The sequence below is a fragment of the Onychostruthus taczanowskii genome, unplaced genomic scaffold (assembly GCF_017590055.1).
Source record: "Onychostruthus taczanowskii isolate IOZ18803 unplaced genomic scaffold, ASM1759005v1 scaffold72, whole genome shotgun sequence".
NCBI lineage: Eukaryota > Metazoa > Chordata > Aves > Passeriformes > Passeridae > Onychostruthus > Onychostruthus taczanowskii.
In genome coordinates this window covers 2,355,992-2,370,308 of record NW_024505008.1, presented here as the reverse complement: position 1 = coordinate 2,370,308, position 14,317 = coordinate 2,355,992, and the positions used below count along the sequence as shown (strand labels likewise).

At 38.0% G+C, this 14,317-nt stretch overlaps 1 protein-coding gene across 7 annotated transcripts in view; it reads right to left on the bottom strand.

Annotated features, from left to right (window-relative positions):
• The window catches only part of TTC37 (tetratricopeptide repeat domain 37), a 47,307-nt gene extending 33,068 nt beyond the window's left edge, over positions 1-14,239 (bottom strand). For 3 of the 7 annotated variants that reach the window (XM_041422203.1, XM_041422207.1, XM_041422209.1), the window contains exons 1-10: positions 14,181-14,239; positions 12,890-12,987; positions 12,229-12,372; positions 11,044-11,135; positions 10,340-10,415; positions 8,554-8,694; positions 6,428-6,526; positions 6,221-6,329; positions 4,212-4,352; positions 2,635-2,736 (exon numbers count right to left, since the gene is read on the bottom strand). In XM_041422203.1, coding sequence (XP_041278137.1) covers positions 2,635-2,736; positions 4,212-4,352; positions 6,221-6,329; positions 6,428-6,526; positions 8,554-8,694; positions 10,340-10,415; positions 11,044-11,135; positions 12,229-12,372; positions 12,890-12,987; positions 14,181-14,226 — 1,048 coding nt within the window. In that variant the 5' untranslated portion in view covers positions 14,227-14,239. The other 4 variants (XM_041422206.1, XM_041422204.1, XM_041422205.1 and 1 more) reach the window with 4 other exon arrangements.
• Positions 14,240-14,317: the final 78 nt, after the last annotated feature.

The following is a 14,317-nucleotide window of genomic DNA, read 5'->3' as shown; positions in this document are numbered from 1 at the left end:
TCTATTCATTCCAGTTTAACAATTAAGTCAATTCTAGGAGGTCATCTCAGATGTATGGATACTGACTGCTTTCTAGCTGCTTACCTTATAAATAAAGTGCTATCATTTTTCTCATTAGAGTTCTAAATAAAAAATGACCTTTCAACAGACAAGTTGTTCTGCATTTCAGTGTTCAAATAAAAGAATACTACTGAAAACAGGGATTTCCCTTGATGCCTATACAAAAGGTACTTTGTACCCCTTAGTGCAGTTGATTAGTTTTCAAATACACAGTATCATCTTACCTCAGAGATGGAAGGCATCTCTTTTGAGGATCACCTTTCTCCAAAGGCAAGAACTTCCTACATAACTAAATTAATTGTATTTATTTATTTTCTTGTACAATGAGTTGCTGTCTCATTTGATACAGCCACTGAGATAGGACAAGTAAAAAGCAATGTTTCCCCAGAATTGCCTCCAACTTTCTACACGTTTTGGATTTAAGAAAAATTTCTGCATCAACAGCATCTTTCAGTAAGGAACTTAACTTCTTGCATTGAAAAACAAAACTTGTTTTTGTTTGCTCTGATCTTAACATTTTAGTTGCATTTGGCACTAGCCAGACCTCACATACAACAACAAAACACTCCATCTTTATATTCCACATCATTTGCATCTTCACAGCGTTCAAAATTATCTTTTCTGCAGGCTGGAAAAGGACTTGACAGGTTATTTACTTGTTCTCATATGCTGCATTTTTTAACCCATGTGAATAACCTCACTTCCAGTCTATTAACTTCTACTCTTATTTTCTTTTTGAAATGGGGTAGATAGTTACCAAAACTACACACAGATTTTATTATGCTCCTGAAGTTCTTAAAGACACTGTCTGCTTATGGTATGTTTCACTTCTCTGAAGTTGCTAATATTTGACTTGCCTGTAAAGCATAGCAGGGAAAAAAAACCAGTCCTATTTTTTCATACCAAATGAGGACCTTCTGCACTTCTCTTCAATGAGAGTGCAGGGTAGCTTTGTAAGAACACTTCAGCCCACAACTCTATCATTCCGCATTTAAAATAATGAATAAAATTCTATAGTCTTAATACTCAGTTATGCACTCTGTTAATCACCTCAAAGTTTTGCAGTCTACTTTGTATAGCAGCAAACTATAACCCTATTATTCAGCATTCATAAACAGCACAGATATTAGGGAAAATGTCAGGGACACCTCCTTCCAGCCTAAAAACAGGCATAATTACTATGCTCTGCCTTTTAACTTAAAGCAAAAAACCCCAACACTGAACGTACAACACTCAATGTAACTTTGCTTCTTAATCCAAGGCTACTCATTTCCTTAACAGTCATGTAAGGGATCTTGCCAATTACCATCTGGAAACTTCCTTTACTTATGAGCTCATAAGCTCCTTGAAGGAGTTCTAAATTAGCAACTTAAAAAGGCTGTCTACTGCAAAGTATTTTTCTACATAAATTCTTTAACTCTATTGTTTCAGCTTACACTATTACAACCACTATTATACCAGACCTGTCAGTGTTTTCCCTGAGCTTTCCTTTATAAAATTCAGAGCCATGCCACCTACTTCCAAGTATTTGGGTGCCAAAACAGTTTCAACAAGCAATTATGGAAACCCCTTAAAACTTCAGCATTTTCATCTCAGTCAATTCCTAAATTGGTATCTCATAGTTCCTTAATGCTATGTTTCCTTGTCTTGTTTTACACATGCTGCTATTAACACTGTAATTATAGAAAATTTGTTAGATCAATCTGCTAAAAAGAAGGGTCACAGTACAAAGTTACCCTGAGATCTTCCATACTGAACACATATGGGAAAAGAATTTCCTTATTTTCCTTCTTTCTCCAATAAATGTCCTTTTTACCTATTTTGTTCAGTTTTCATTTTTCCTCCACCCAAGTTTACAGGTCTTTTGAATTCCCCTCACCAGCAAGTACTTTCCCTTGATTTCCCATGATTGTTTGGCCAGGTCTGTCTGGCCACTTTTACTTCTTCCAGTCTTTCTTAAAAACTTTTCACTGCATTTCTCCCTGCCACAAAAGACGTCCACTTCAGCTGCCCCTTCATTTATAAACACTAGAGAGTGGCCCTCTGGTTCAGCTGAGATATGCATCACTAGATTGCAATAATTGCCCTCACTGCCAGCTAGCACAGATGAAGTTTTACACTCAGTGAGTTTCTTTAGAAGCAGCTGTACTATGCCTCCTTTTTTGCATTTTACTTTAACTTGATTTAAAATTTGTTTTTCAGGTTGAAACATGATTATCTACCAGGCTAAATACTTGTGACACCTACCCCGCGGTTTCAGACAATCTGTCACTTGCCAACATTGGTCAACTACCAGCAGAAGCAGCACAGCAGAACACATAAACCTTCTAAATATTAACCATCAGACAGCTTTCTGGATCCACTTAACCAAGGATTTTCTCTGTTCCTGAGACTAAGCACCATAAGGTGCTTTTCACCTCTCATAAACCAAGGGAGGTAGCACAAGCTTGAGACTGCAAAAGGCAAGGGACTGTGACTACTGCTAACTCAGACCTACCACACAAAGGCCACATTGGCTGGACTACATAAAGCAGTGCAGCACTGCAACTGCTCTTTAAACTAGCAGGCAGTCACCTTGATTGCAGGACAGGACAGCGTTCCTGTGGTCATGAATTTTCATCTGTGCCTCTGCTAGATAATACCATGCTGCTGGACACTGGTTAGTCTTCTGCAAACCTAGTAAGAGTTTAAAAAAGACACTTTAAAAAGTTGCTTAGAGTTGCAAATACACTGCAGCTAGTAGATACATTATTTCCATATAATGTCATCAAAAACATATTATCCATCAGATAGTAAGACTTGCCGTAATTTTTTTTCAGTCTTATTTTAGACTGTTTTGGACATAAAAGCCACCATGCAACAAGGCAAAAACCAGAAAGCATGTAAGTTAGGGTTAATTTTTGCATATAACATTACATATAGTGAAACTTTCTGGTGAACCTGCCTTAATTAAAGACTCACTAATAAAACTGAATTTCTGTCTTCTGATGTATAATTACTAAGTAATGCCTGGAAGCCTCAATGCCTAAGATGCAAACACATGGCTTGGTGTAAGACGTTATTTTCAAACTCTCTACATTTATGCATTATACAAAGAGCCTCCTCTTTGCGTTCTCTCTGCTGTAAGCAAAGTCTATGTGTAAAAGTAAAACCAGAAAAACAACTTAATATTAATTAAAATAAAATACTATATTTTGTCAAAACAAGCAATGGCCATTTAAGCCAGAAGAATTGCTTTTCAAGGAATACCTTTTCCTCTTCATGTGCTCTTAGGCACATGAAACTTTTATTTCATATTTTAGGCAAGATGTTGTTTCGCTGTAGAATATTCCACAATTCCATTTCAGAAACATTCTTATTCTAAATCTAGAAGGATGGATGCAGGACATCACAGCATAGTCTGACTGACTCATGAATGCTTACATCCCAGTTATTTACCCAGTTTCCACTGTTAGATGCCACAGCAGCAAAGTGAGGGTGGGCAGTCTCATTTTCCCACAAGTATACTTATGAGTATTTTGGAAAGAGCTTTGCCATTTCAATACAGGCAAGTTAATTTACAAATGAGTAAGCCAAGTCTTAAGCAAATATGGTTACTGTAGAACAACAACAGAAAAGAAAAAAACTCTTAGAATATTTCTCCCTAAATACTCACTGTGAGTCTTAACCCAATTTAAAATGAAGTAATTTCAGAGAAAAAGTTACTCTGTTGTTCAGGTAAGTTGTTGTTCAGTTACTCTTGTTAAGGTAGAGAAATGCAGTGACCCTACTGGAGAGTCTGCATTACATTTTACTTCATAAATTTCACATTCCTTCATTTACTGCTATTGCTCCAGTTAGTGTTTCATACAGTTATTTCCCCAATAACAGTAGGATTAAAAGCAGTTTACCTTAAAACACTACAGAGCTTACTATAATACAAAGGAAAGGCTTCAGAGATGTTATACTTAAAGCTATATTTAAAACATTTCAACACAATCAGACAAAGTGTTCAGCATTCTTTTAAAATCTAGCTGGTGTTAGAATTCTACTACACAAACTACTACACATCTCTGAATGTGTAGATTCCCTAAATTTTCAACATAAGCTGGTGTTCAAGTTACAACTACTCACATGTCATATTACCTTCAGTAATATCACATATCATTTACCTTCAGTAAGACTCTTAATAGCCTCCTTGTATTTATTTTCTTTGAGGCATTTTATACCAAAACCAACAATGCCTGGACCGCTGCTTGCGTCTATCTCCAAAAGTCTAGAGAAGCAGTGCAGGGCCTTTTCCGACAAAGTACCTGGTTTCAGAAAAAGACATGGTTTTGTAGGGTTTTAAATTAAAAAAATAATTGCAACAGCTTACCTTATCTATGGTAAATGACCATTATCCTTTTGAGTTCAAAGTGATTTTCCCAAGGCTCTACACTTATCATCCTCTATCCCACAAAAAAACCCCAAAACCCAATAACTAATCTAAATACTCAGTAATGTGACCACAAAATCAACTGACAGTCTGAAACCTGAATAACCACTTTTGCTAAATTACTCCAGGTATACTTCCTTTATTAATAAATATTAATTAATAAATAATATTAAATATTGTTAAGAATAATAGGCTTTTAACATAAGTTCAGCTGAAAGCCCACATGCCAAAATCTGTCACAAATAAATCAAAATAATTTCCTACCAGAAGAGACATTGCACACCTACCAATTTGCTGTGAGATACACTTGTTGAAACTACCTTACTGTGAAACCACATAATTTAATGCTTTTGTTTAATTTTAACTGATGCCACTAACTTTTGATGCTTATGTTTAGCTGTGATTGTAGACTTGTCATTATTTACAAGAACTTTGTGACTTGTAGCAAAAACCTTCAAACTATTATTTTCCTTAAGAAATCATTGATTCATGTGGCATAACTGTTGATTTCATCTGCATCTGCTAAAGGTGACTTTACAATGCATTTAAATTAACAAGGCTATGAGAAATGCAGGACATGAAGGATTAAAACACATGACTCAAATATAAACAAACAGCCTTTCTAAAACATAAGCAGCATCCTCCCCCCTCCAAGAAGCTTGTAGGATGGTGAGATATTGCCAGAGTGTTAGTATACCAGAACTGTGCTAACCTTCTCCTTTGAAAATTAGTTTCTGCCCGTTTCCCCAAAATGTAAAGCATTTTCCAACACTTTAAAAATTGAGAGTCTGGGCCTCATTTGTCTTCATACTTTCCAAACAAGGTGAAAAATTCTCACTTGCTGTATTTTGCTATCATATTCCATTTCTTCAAAACAGGAAATGACCTTTTTCTATCTAAGCTGAAATTTATTTCTAGAGGGTTTTTTTTCTGACTTGGTTTCCTTGCTTTAAAAAGAAACAAAATCAACTTTTGATGCCTTAAACAACAAAATGAAAAGCTAAAATCTAACAATTACCTTTGAAAATGATGAAAAAGTGTCCAACACTATTGCAATGTTGTTCAGTAAATGACTCAAAATAGTAATGCATAGTTTCAGATCCCTGCACTTCTGAACAAACCAGGTTTTGTCTTTTTCCCCTCAAAGAGTCTCCTTTCCTATTCAGAATACATATCTGAACAGATCTGTTATTCCATATTCACAAGGCACACTTTCTAACAGAGTTTCACAAATGTTTATCTGTTTTGGGTTTTTTTGTTTGTTTGGGGGTATATTGTTTTGGTTTGGTTTTTTTTTTTTTTTTTTTGGTTTTTTTTTTTTTTTGGTTTTGGGTTTTTTTTTGTGATGGAAGAGAATCTGTGTCAAGAATAACCTAAGCGTAGTTCATTGTGAACCTCAGATAAGGTTAAGGCTAATATCCTTTCACTTTTTCTTAAAAGGTCAAGAAGCTGATCTTCATTTATCCAGAGAGGCTGCTCTCAAGTAAGACATTTTTCTTTGAGACTTCAAGGAGCTGGACTTCACTTACAGCAAGTTTTTGTCACTTATGGTCACTACTCAGTTACAGGGAAAGGAAATGACAAGTCATAGGACCAAACACTTTATTTCCAGAAACATAACACAGAACTAAAGAATGTACTTGTACACTCCTTGTGAAAGGTAGAAGCTTGTAAACAGATTGCCACAAAATCAACTATTTAAAAAATTGAAACCCCAGAAATGCCTAAATCCATCCTACTCACCTGACTGAACAAAGTGCAAGCAGAGTACTTCCAAAGGGTAAGTCATAGTAGGGTACAACGCCATCATATCATGACAGGTCTTTTCCAACCTAGCTACTTCATGAGGAAACTTGAAAGGAAAAAAGAGTAAACAGTTATTTATGTGAATTCTCAGATGTGAAATAATACGTCTATTTTCTTACTAGAAAGACACTAACATAACCTTACTTTGGACAAGCACTGTATGAAGTCTTTGTAAAGATTTTGGTGGTCTTCACCAGGAACAGTGTCAGCAGAGTCCAGCGCATGCTCAAATGCAGTCAAAAGCTGAAATAACAAAAAATCAGGAGTGCAAAAAAAATTATTTTAGGGAAATGTTATCTGCATAGAATAGAATATTTCAGCTGGAAGGAACATAAAACAATCACCTAGTCTACATGCCTCAGCACTTCAGAGCTGACCAAAAGCTAAAGTGTTATTAAGAACATTGACCAAATGCCTCTTGAGTGCTGATAGATTTGGGACATCAACTGACTTTCTAGGAAGGCTGCTTCAATGTCTGACCACCCTTCTGGTAAAGAAATGATGTCACATGTCAAGTCCTGTAAAGCCATCCCACACATTCCATCACTAGATGCCAGAAAGAATAGCTCAGCATCTCATTTTCCACTTCCCCTACTCAGGAAGCTGCAGAAAGTAGAGGGCACCCCTCCGTCTCCTCCAAACTGGGAAAACCCAAAGTTATCTGCTCCTTAGAGGACACGCTCTCCAGCACTTCCATATTAAAGTGGATAGTTGCATGTTATTACCTAGATCCTACTTATAAAGTTTACGCTGGTGCTATGAACAGAGAAAGACATGAAGCAAGTTTCCTATCATGAAGCAGCACTCAGCAACTAAAGCATCTAAATTGTCTAGTACAAGATGAAGCAATAATATGGTGCCACAAAACATAAGATGGTACAAGGAAGGTAAAATTTTTAAGAACATAGATTGCTCTTCAAATCTAAGCCCAGTTTAAAGAAGGAAATTAGGTTACTATCCTGTAAGGTTAGCTGTCAGCCTCTCTCTCCACTCTGGTCTAGAAATCTAGAAGTCTAGTCTAGTCTTTTTTTCTTGACTCTTAGGGGAACACAGGCACCAGAGTACAGGCTTACAAACAAGCATGCTAAACATAAAGTTGTACACAGCTTGTCACTAGAGAAATACTGAACTGTGTTGCCTTCAGGTCCACAGCCTTCCAGATTCAGGTGCATCAAAACTGCAGTAAGATGTAGATTTGCATGTGAAACTTTTTCCTGAGGTTTATGCTATTTTAGTATTTTGAAGTAATTTTTTCTTTTTGAAAAAGAAAGCAGTGCTGCTTGCAGCACCTCTTTTCTACACTACCTTGAAGTCAAAGCCTTTGCCTTCTCAAAAGCAGAGATCCAGATTAAATTTTCTACCATCTGAAATAACTTCAACTTGTATTTTCTCCTTTCTGAAACACTGCTATCAAGTGGACTGGAGATGATAAATTTCCACTTTTCATGTTGAAGGAAGTTCATCTTCCAAGAACAGATAAATCAGATAAAACAAAATTAACTTTGTTCACAGAGAACACAGGATGAGTATGACTCATGATCATTCTGTTTGGTTTCAATCAGCTTTGACACTTTCCTAAGAAGTTAAAGCTTAATATCTAGAGGAGAAAAGAAAATTTGAACCAAAACATTTCTACCTAGGAAAAAGAATAGGTACAAAGAAATGGAAAAACCTCATAAATCCATCTCTTCCTACTTGGATGAAGCAGGGGGAAGTTTGCTGTTTTGAAGAACATCTGTATTGGTTTTGTGTGGCACAGCTTCGCTAGTGGGAGGCTAAGTGGGGTGGGTTCTGTGAGAAGCTGCTAGAAACCTTCCTCATGTCCAACACAGTTGATGCAGCTGGCTTCAAAGCAGACATGCTTGGCTGGGTCAAGAGCATCAGCAATGCTGGGAGCACCTCTGGGATAACAGATTCAAGAAGGAGAAGAAACCAGTGCAACAGCAATTATAAGCAGAGAGAGGAGTGACAATACGTGAGAGCAGGAAAAGGACTTGTGCTGGAGCAATCTGCTAGTGAAGGACTACACCCTGTAGAACAAACCATGCCAGAACAATCTGTGAAGAACTTAGGTGACTCATTACAACTAAGGCTCATCTCAGGCTGCTGCACAGTTGCTGTTTCTGTCAGAAGGTAAAACTGCCCAACTTTTCTTCAGAAGTTTAGTACCTCTGAACATTGAGACAGTCAACTCAGACAAACAGGCTGCAATTACTAGCTGCACTGGACATATACATGTACATAGCTGAACAAGGAGCGAGAAACATTACCAACTGCCCAGTCTTATTGTCCTGGTTCCTGGTACTGTCTTTCAGTAACTGGATCATCTTCTTCCAAAGCTGATGAAGTTCTGCCTTTTCTGCACCTTCCTCCTGTTTCATCCTTATTAGTTTCTGCCAAGTTTCAGCCACCTGTCAGGAACAAATGACCCATGCTGATTACTCTTTAAAGAGTTGAAAGACCAATGTAAGTAGTCAACTTGTTACCAAAATTCACTGAAAACTGGGTAAATAAACTCCTTAACACCAATGTAGCTTTAAGAAACTGGCATTACTTACTGGGTAAGGGATGCACGGGGAACTGCTCCACCTGGCGTGCATTCCGATTCTCTGCAAGTGCGTTGCTTATACACAGTCACCACACCCATATTATAATCACTTATTACCTTAAATCCCTCCCCTGGTTCAGTCTTTTATACTCTTGTTTAGGCAGCAGCTGCATTCCTAAGCCAGATGACCTCCCATTATCTTCCCTTTGTCCTTGCTCAGAAAGCAGATCCTGCACACCCTGTTTCTTTGCCAAAAGCACATAGACACAGTAGAACTCCTCATTCTTGGGTTACCCCTTTGGTATCAAACTCGATCACTCTAAGGCAGACAACACAGTAACATCTACAGTAACATCTACAGTAACCCAGATTTATCTGCTTTCTAATCAGAATAAACAGCAAATCCCAAAACATTGTGTGGAACCTCTCTACCTTCCAAGGTACAGTAAGTAAGCTAGAGAACATCAAGAGTATATGAATTCTGACTCTGGTTCCTGAAGGAAACCAACAGTAAAAGTAGACCTAAATATCTAGAGCACTACAAACAGAAAGAGAACAAAAGCAGCAGTCCACACTGAAATTCCAGTATGTAAAAATCAACAGAAATGGAAAGAAAAAGTAGGACCTTGAAGGCTAACTTCAGTTTCTTGTTCTATACAGATTATGCCTTCATATGCTAAACTACCAGCATTAAATTTAGTTTAAGAAGCTGGTATACAATGAGGCTTTGGAGCGAACTGATAGCCTTCAGCCTCATGCTCTGTGCTATGTACATTTTTCATGTTCCATTGCTGGAGGAGAGGTGGGAAGATCACATGGAGTACAATTATGAACCACCATGTAAGAAAACAGCCTTTTTCAAAGAGCAAAGTGAAAAGCTTAACTCCAAAATATACATTCTGTAACAGTATTATAGAGATTGCAGGAAACATTACTGTTGAACCACACAGGCATTTAACAACGCCACCTCGTGGAACTGACTAGAGTCACAATGATTTCTGCAAAGCTTGCGTTGCTCTGAGGTTTTTCATGTCCTTATCCTTGTGTTGGGAATGCAGTACAGAAGACACATGCAACTGAGTTCAGGCTGTGTATATATCCTACCTTACCCTCTAGAATGAAGATTCATTAACAGGCTAGGAAGGGATCACCCCACCAGTGAAAGGCTCATCGGACACCCAGCACTGGCCAAGCCAGGCAAAGGACACCTGACTTACACATACTGCATTTGATATCATTTTTGATTTCTAGAAATAGAACAGAAGAATGATATTCTGCCCCTTCAGTCTCAATACTAACAGTCTTTACCAGTTCTGTCAGTTTAATAGACTGCATCTAAGTCTCACCCAGTGGAAAAGACAAAATACAGTTAAAATCAGTTCCTCCTGGTTGTGGTCCACAAGGATATCTTAAGTGGTCTGTGGTCCATAAGAGTGGAATTCCTTGATGAAAAGTAATTATATTAAACAGAAACTAATTGTTAAAAGTAAGAAAAGTGCTTGACCTACCTCTAAATATTTCTTTTCTTGATGGTATAGTTCCACAAGCTTGTTACATACATCACACCATTTCTGCTTGTCACCACTAGAAAGGAAAAAAATCCCCCCAAAACAAGCTACGTTTTTCATATAACAGTGTAGTGCTTTTCAAATTCTGACAAATAATTTTCAGTAAGTTCAGTTGAACTAATATTTAGAATATATACTAAAAATTGCCCTGTAAGTTTTACTCATTGCTGCTCTGAACAAAAAAAAAAAAAAAAAATACTTTTAGGGACTTTTCGATCAGTTTTCAAAATAAGAGAACAACCAAACACTCCAGTCAGCTGTAGTGACAGCTGAGCTAGATTTGTTTAGAACTGTGTGTCTACAAATTGGATGACACATATTCTGTGATCTTAAAGCAGTGAAAAATAAGCCTTCTTATTAATGCAGGCAATGACCTATCAGAGAAAAATGCTTCAAGGCAGTGAGTTTAGACAGGAATAGCATAACATGGAATTCCCTAAAGTACTAGCCTCAAGTACAAGTAAGCTAAGAGAGTTTTTGCTCTACCAAAAAGAACAGGAAAAAGCAGAGAAAACTTTAGCAAAAGGGCTGAACTAGTGATGTGAGAAGACTTTAAAAACCCAAAGTCTACATTGTATACCACCAATGGCATTCACTGAACTAGAAATCTTAAGACTGAGTTTATGGCATTCAATATGCTTTACCTTTCATAAAGTTCCAAGAGTTTTTGGTAAACATCTGCTAAGTCTCCTTTGACATCTGTTTGGTTGGGTTTCTCATACAAATTTGCTAATCCCTTAAGAAAAAAAAAAAAAAAAAACAACAAAAAAAAGTAAAGGAAGCAAGATTTGATGACAATGCTTATGTTATATGAGAATGCTACGTGCTCTGTATACAAAAAAAATCAATTGGGAATGCCCTTCAATAGGGTAAAGTGTTAAGGCAGTAATCACTGTGCAGAATTTTGCACAGCCCACTCAATCTATTTATATTAAATGAAAAGCTTTCTCCACTTTCTTAACTAGTAACAACAATTTTTTTGAAACTTGTATCTATTACTTGATCTGGTCTGCACAAAAGACAATATAAAACTTCACTAGGCCTTATGACTGTATATGTATACACAAAAGATATAATAATATATATATATACTTGGGTGTGTGTGTATATATATATATATACACACACCCAAGTAATGTATCAAGAAAGCCAGAACCTAATTGCAAAAGTGAGGAAATTTCAACATACACTGAATTCAGGTCCCAACAGTTATACTTTAAAATAGCTTTTATACTGAAAATACTAAGAACCTCATTATCTTAGAAAAACATTGACTGTTGATATCAGCAACAAACTTAATATGAAACCTTATGTTTCATGAATCAATACATAACAAAATTGTAGGTCGTAAATTTATATTGCAATAGGCTCTAATGCACACACCACACAGCTATTTTAAATGTACACTTTTGCTTTCAAGTAACAACATTCATTAACAATCCACTTGATGCTGAAAGCTGGAAAAAATACATTACTACATACAACATTTTCTCTCCGTAAGAGAAGAACTGTCAAGTGTTTCTTGTGTTACAAGCACAGTAATTTTTACGTGGACAAATTTACTGTATTTGTTTCAATTCGTGTTCTCCCTTGCATGTCTCACAGCTGTGTAGGCCTCACAAGAAATACAAACTCAAATATACTGAAAATAAAGTTCACCATGATTTTACATTGGACACACAACTAATAGGAACCCCATCTGCTCCAAAGCTTCTGTGGAACTTAAGGGCCTCAAGAAAACAAGATAACAGGTCTTAACTCTGCTTTGTTCCTATATTTAACTCCATAGTGATACTTTTGAGGGAAACAAAAAGTGGATATTCACATACCTGCCATGCCAGTAGTTGGTCTGGTTCAAGTTCAATAGCCTTCTTGTATGCTCCTTTGGCCTGATCAGGCTGCTCTAACTCAGCAGCTGCCAGGCCAATGAATACCCAAGCATTGTAGTTATTTTTTTCTTGCTTCAAGACTGCCTAAAAATACACAATTTTAGAGTAAAACTGATTAAAGAAATGTAACTTATAGATCCATGTACTGAGTTTTATCACTACAGTTTGGTGGATTATTTTATATGCCAATATTAGGAGTTAAGTAATTTTAAGGAAGATGCTGAGATTAGTGACTTCAGTTTCTTATACAAGAAGATGCTTCATACCTGAAGTGTTGAGCTAGTAACCTGTATCTGCAGCTCAGCAATTAAAGCTCTCCTAGGAGGTCTGGATTAGAAATAGATTTTTATCTCTGTCACTCTAGACTTAATACTCTTATCACCACAAATAAGCAAATTCAAAAGGAAAGGGAATAAAAGTTTACATGTGGGAAACTAACACAAATAATCAATTAAGTTAAATCTGAAAATCCACCTCAACTATCACATCAATAAGGTAGTCTACACTCTGCACTATTAATTATACAGCTGTAGAGGTATCAGAAAAAGAACAAAATGTGCAAAAAGCCCCAAACTTACCTTCCAAGTATAAATTTAATTACCTTGCAATGTTTTAAGGCCTCCTTATACTGTTTGTTTCTTATTGCATCTCTAGCACTCTTTAATGCTGCCTTCACCTCCTTATTTGACATTGTGGCTGCTAAATACAAAGGACGTGTCATCAGTTCTTGTAAAAACAGATATCCTGACACATATAAAATGTTTATACCTTTATTGCACAGGGGTTATTTTAAACAGAGAAATATAGTGCAGTATGCCAAAATGCATACAGCACCAGAAACTGATGAAAAAGATGGCACGGTTGAAACTACTCACATTTAGCTCCAATGCAGGATACAGTCATTATTGCAAAGAGTTAAATGATACAAAGTAGCTATCGAAGAATGAAACTTTTTTTACAGGTTAAGATAAATTTAAGGAAGAGGTGTTCTAAGAGCCTGTAGTCACACTTAGGAGAAAACACCCTACACATAGCAGCTCCTCTTTAAAAAGAAACTAAGCAGTGAACCGTGCTTAAGAACCCTATTGCCCGAGAAACGTGTTGCAGTGGCTGCTAAGAATCGGGGTTTTTCTTGTGTGCTTTCTACAGCAGCACCATGGCTATCTGTCACACCCCGGTGTGGCCGACCCTGCTCCTCTCCCTTCACGCATGCTTACAGCAGATTCTGCTTCTGACTACTGCCATCAATCAAAAAAGAAAAAGCATTTAAGAACACAGCAAACAGGCATTCACGCTTTTTAACACAATCTTGCAATGTTTTGGTGTATGTTGTACACCGGAATGAACTTTAGAAATACCACAGTCAAATCTGTCAGGATAGGATGAGACTGAGGAACAACACTGCTGCTGCCAGCACCCAAAAAGATGAAAAAAGAAACCAGCTGAAGAACAAAAAAAAATTTTTAGGAGCTGCAAAGGAATGGGTGGACACAGGTCGCCACTGAATTTCAAAGATTCCCTCAGCCTATAAAGAAATCTGTCGGACTTGCATTGCTCAGCAGTTCCTGGAGATAAATTTGCTTCCTACGAGGGAACAGCTTCTTCGGCCATCATAAACGCACCCCACCGCGGGCACTGTCCAGCATGAAATGCACAGTCACCTACAGGCAAAATACCACTGCGGCGCAAACCTGGGCACCGGGGAGGCGGCCGACCCCAGAGCGATGCCAGCCAGCCCGGCCGGCCTGCGGGTGGGGTCCAGGGCCCGCGGATGGGGTCCGGGCCGCGAACCGCCTGGGGAGGCAATCCACGCCCGCAGCCCACCCAGGGAAAGCCGCGGCGGACCGAGCCAGGCCACCACGGCGCGTCGCCACCCGCCACCGCCGCCCCACCTGCAGCCACCGCCGCGCCCGCCACTTCAGCCGCCACCCGGCTCATGCGCACCACGACGGGGGCAGTGACGCGCCATGGCAGCCGCCATTTTCTCGTGGGGCACTGCGGGAGATGTAGTTCCCATTTCCCGGGGCAC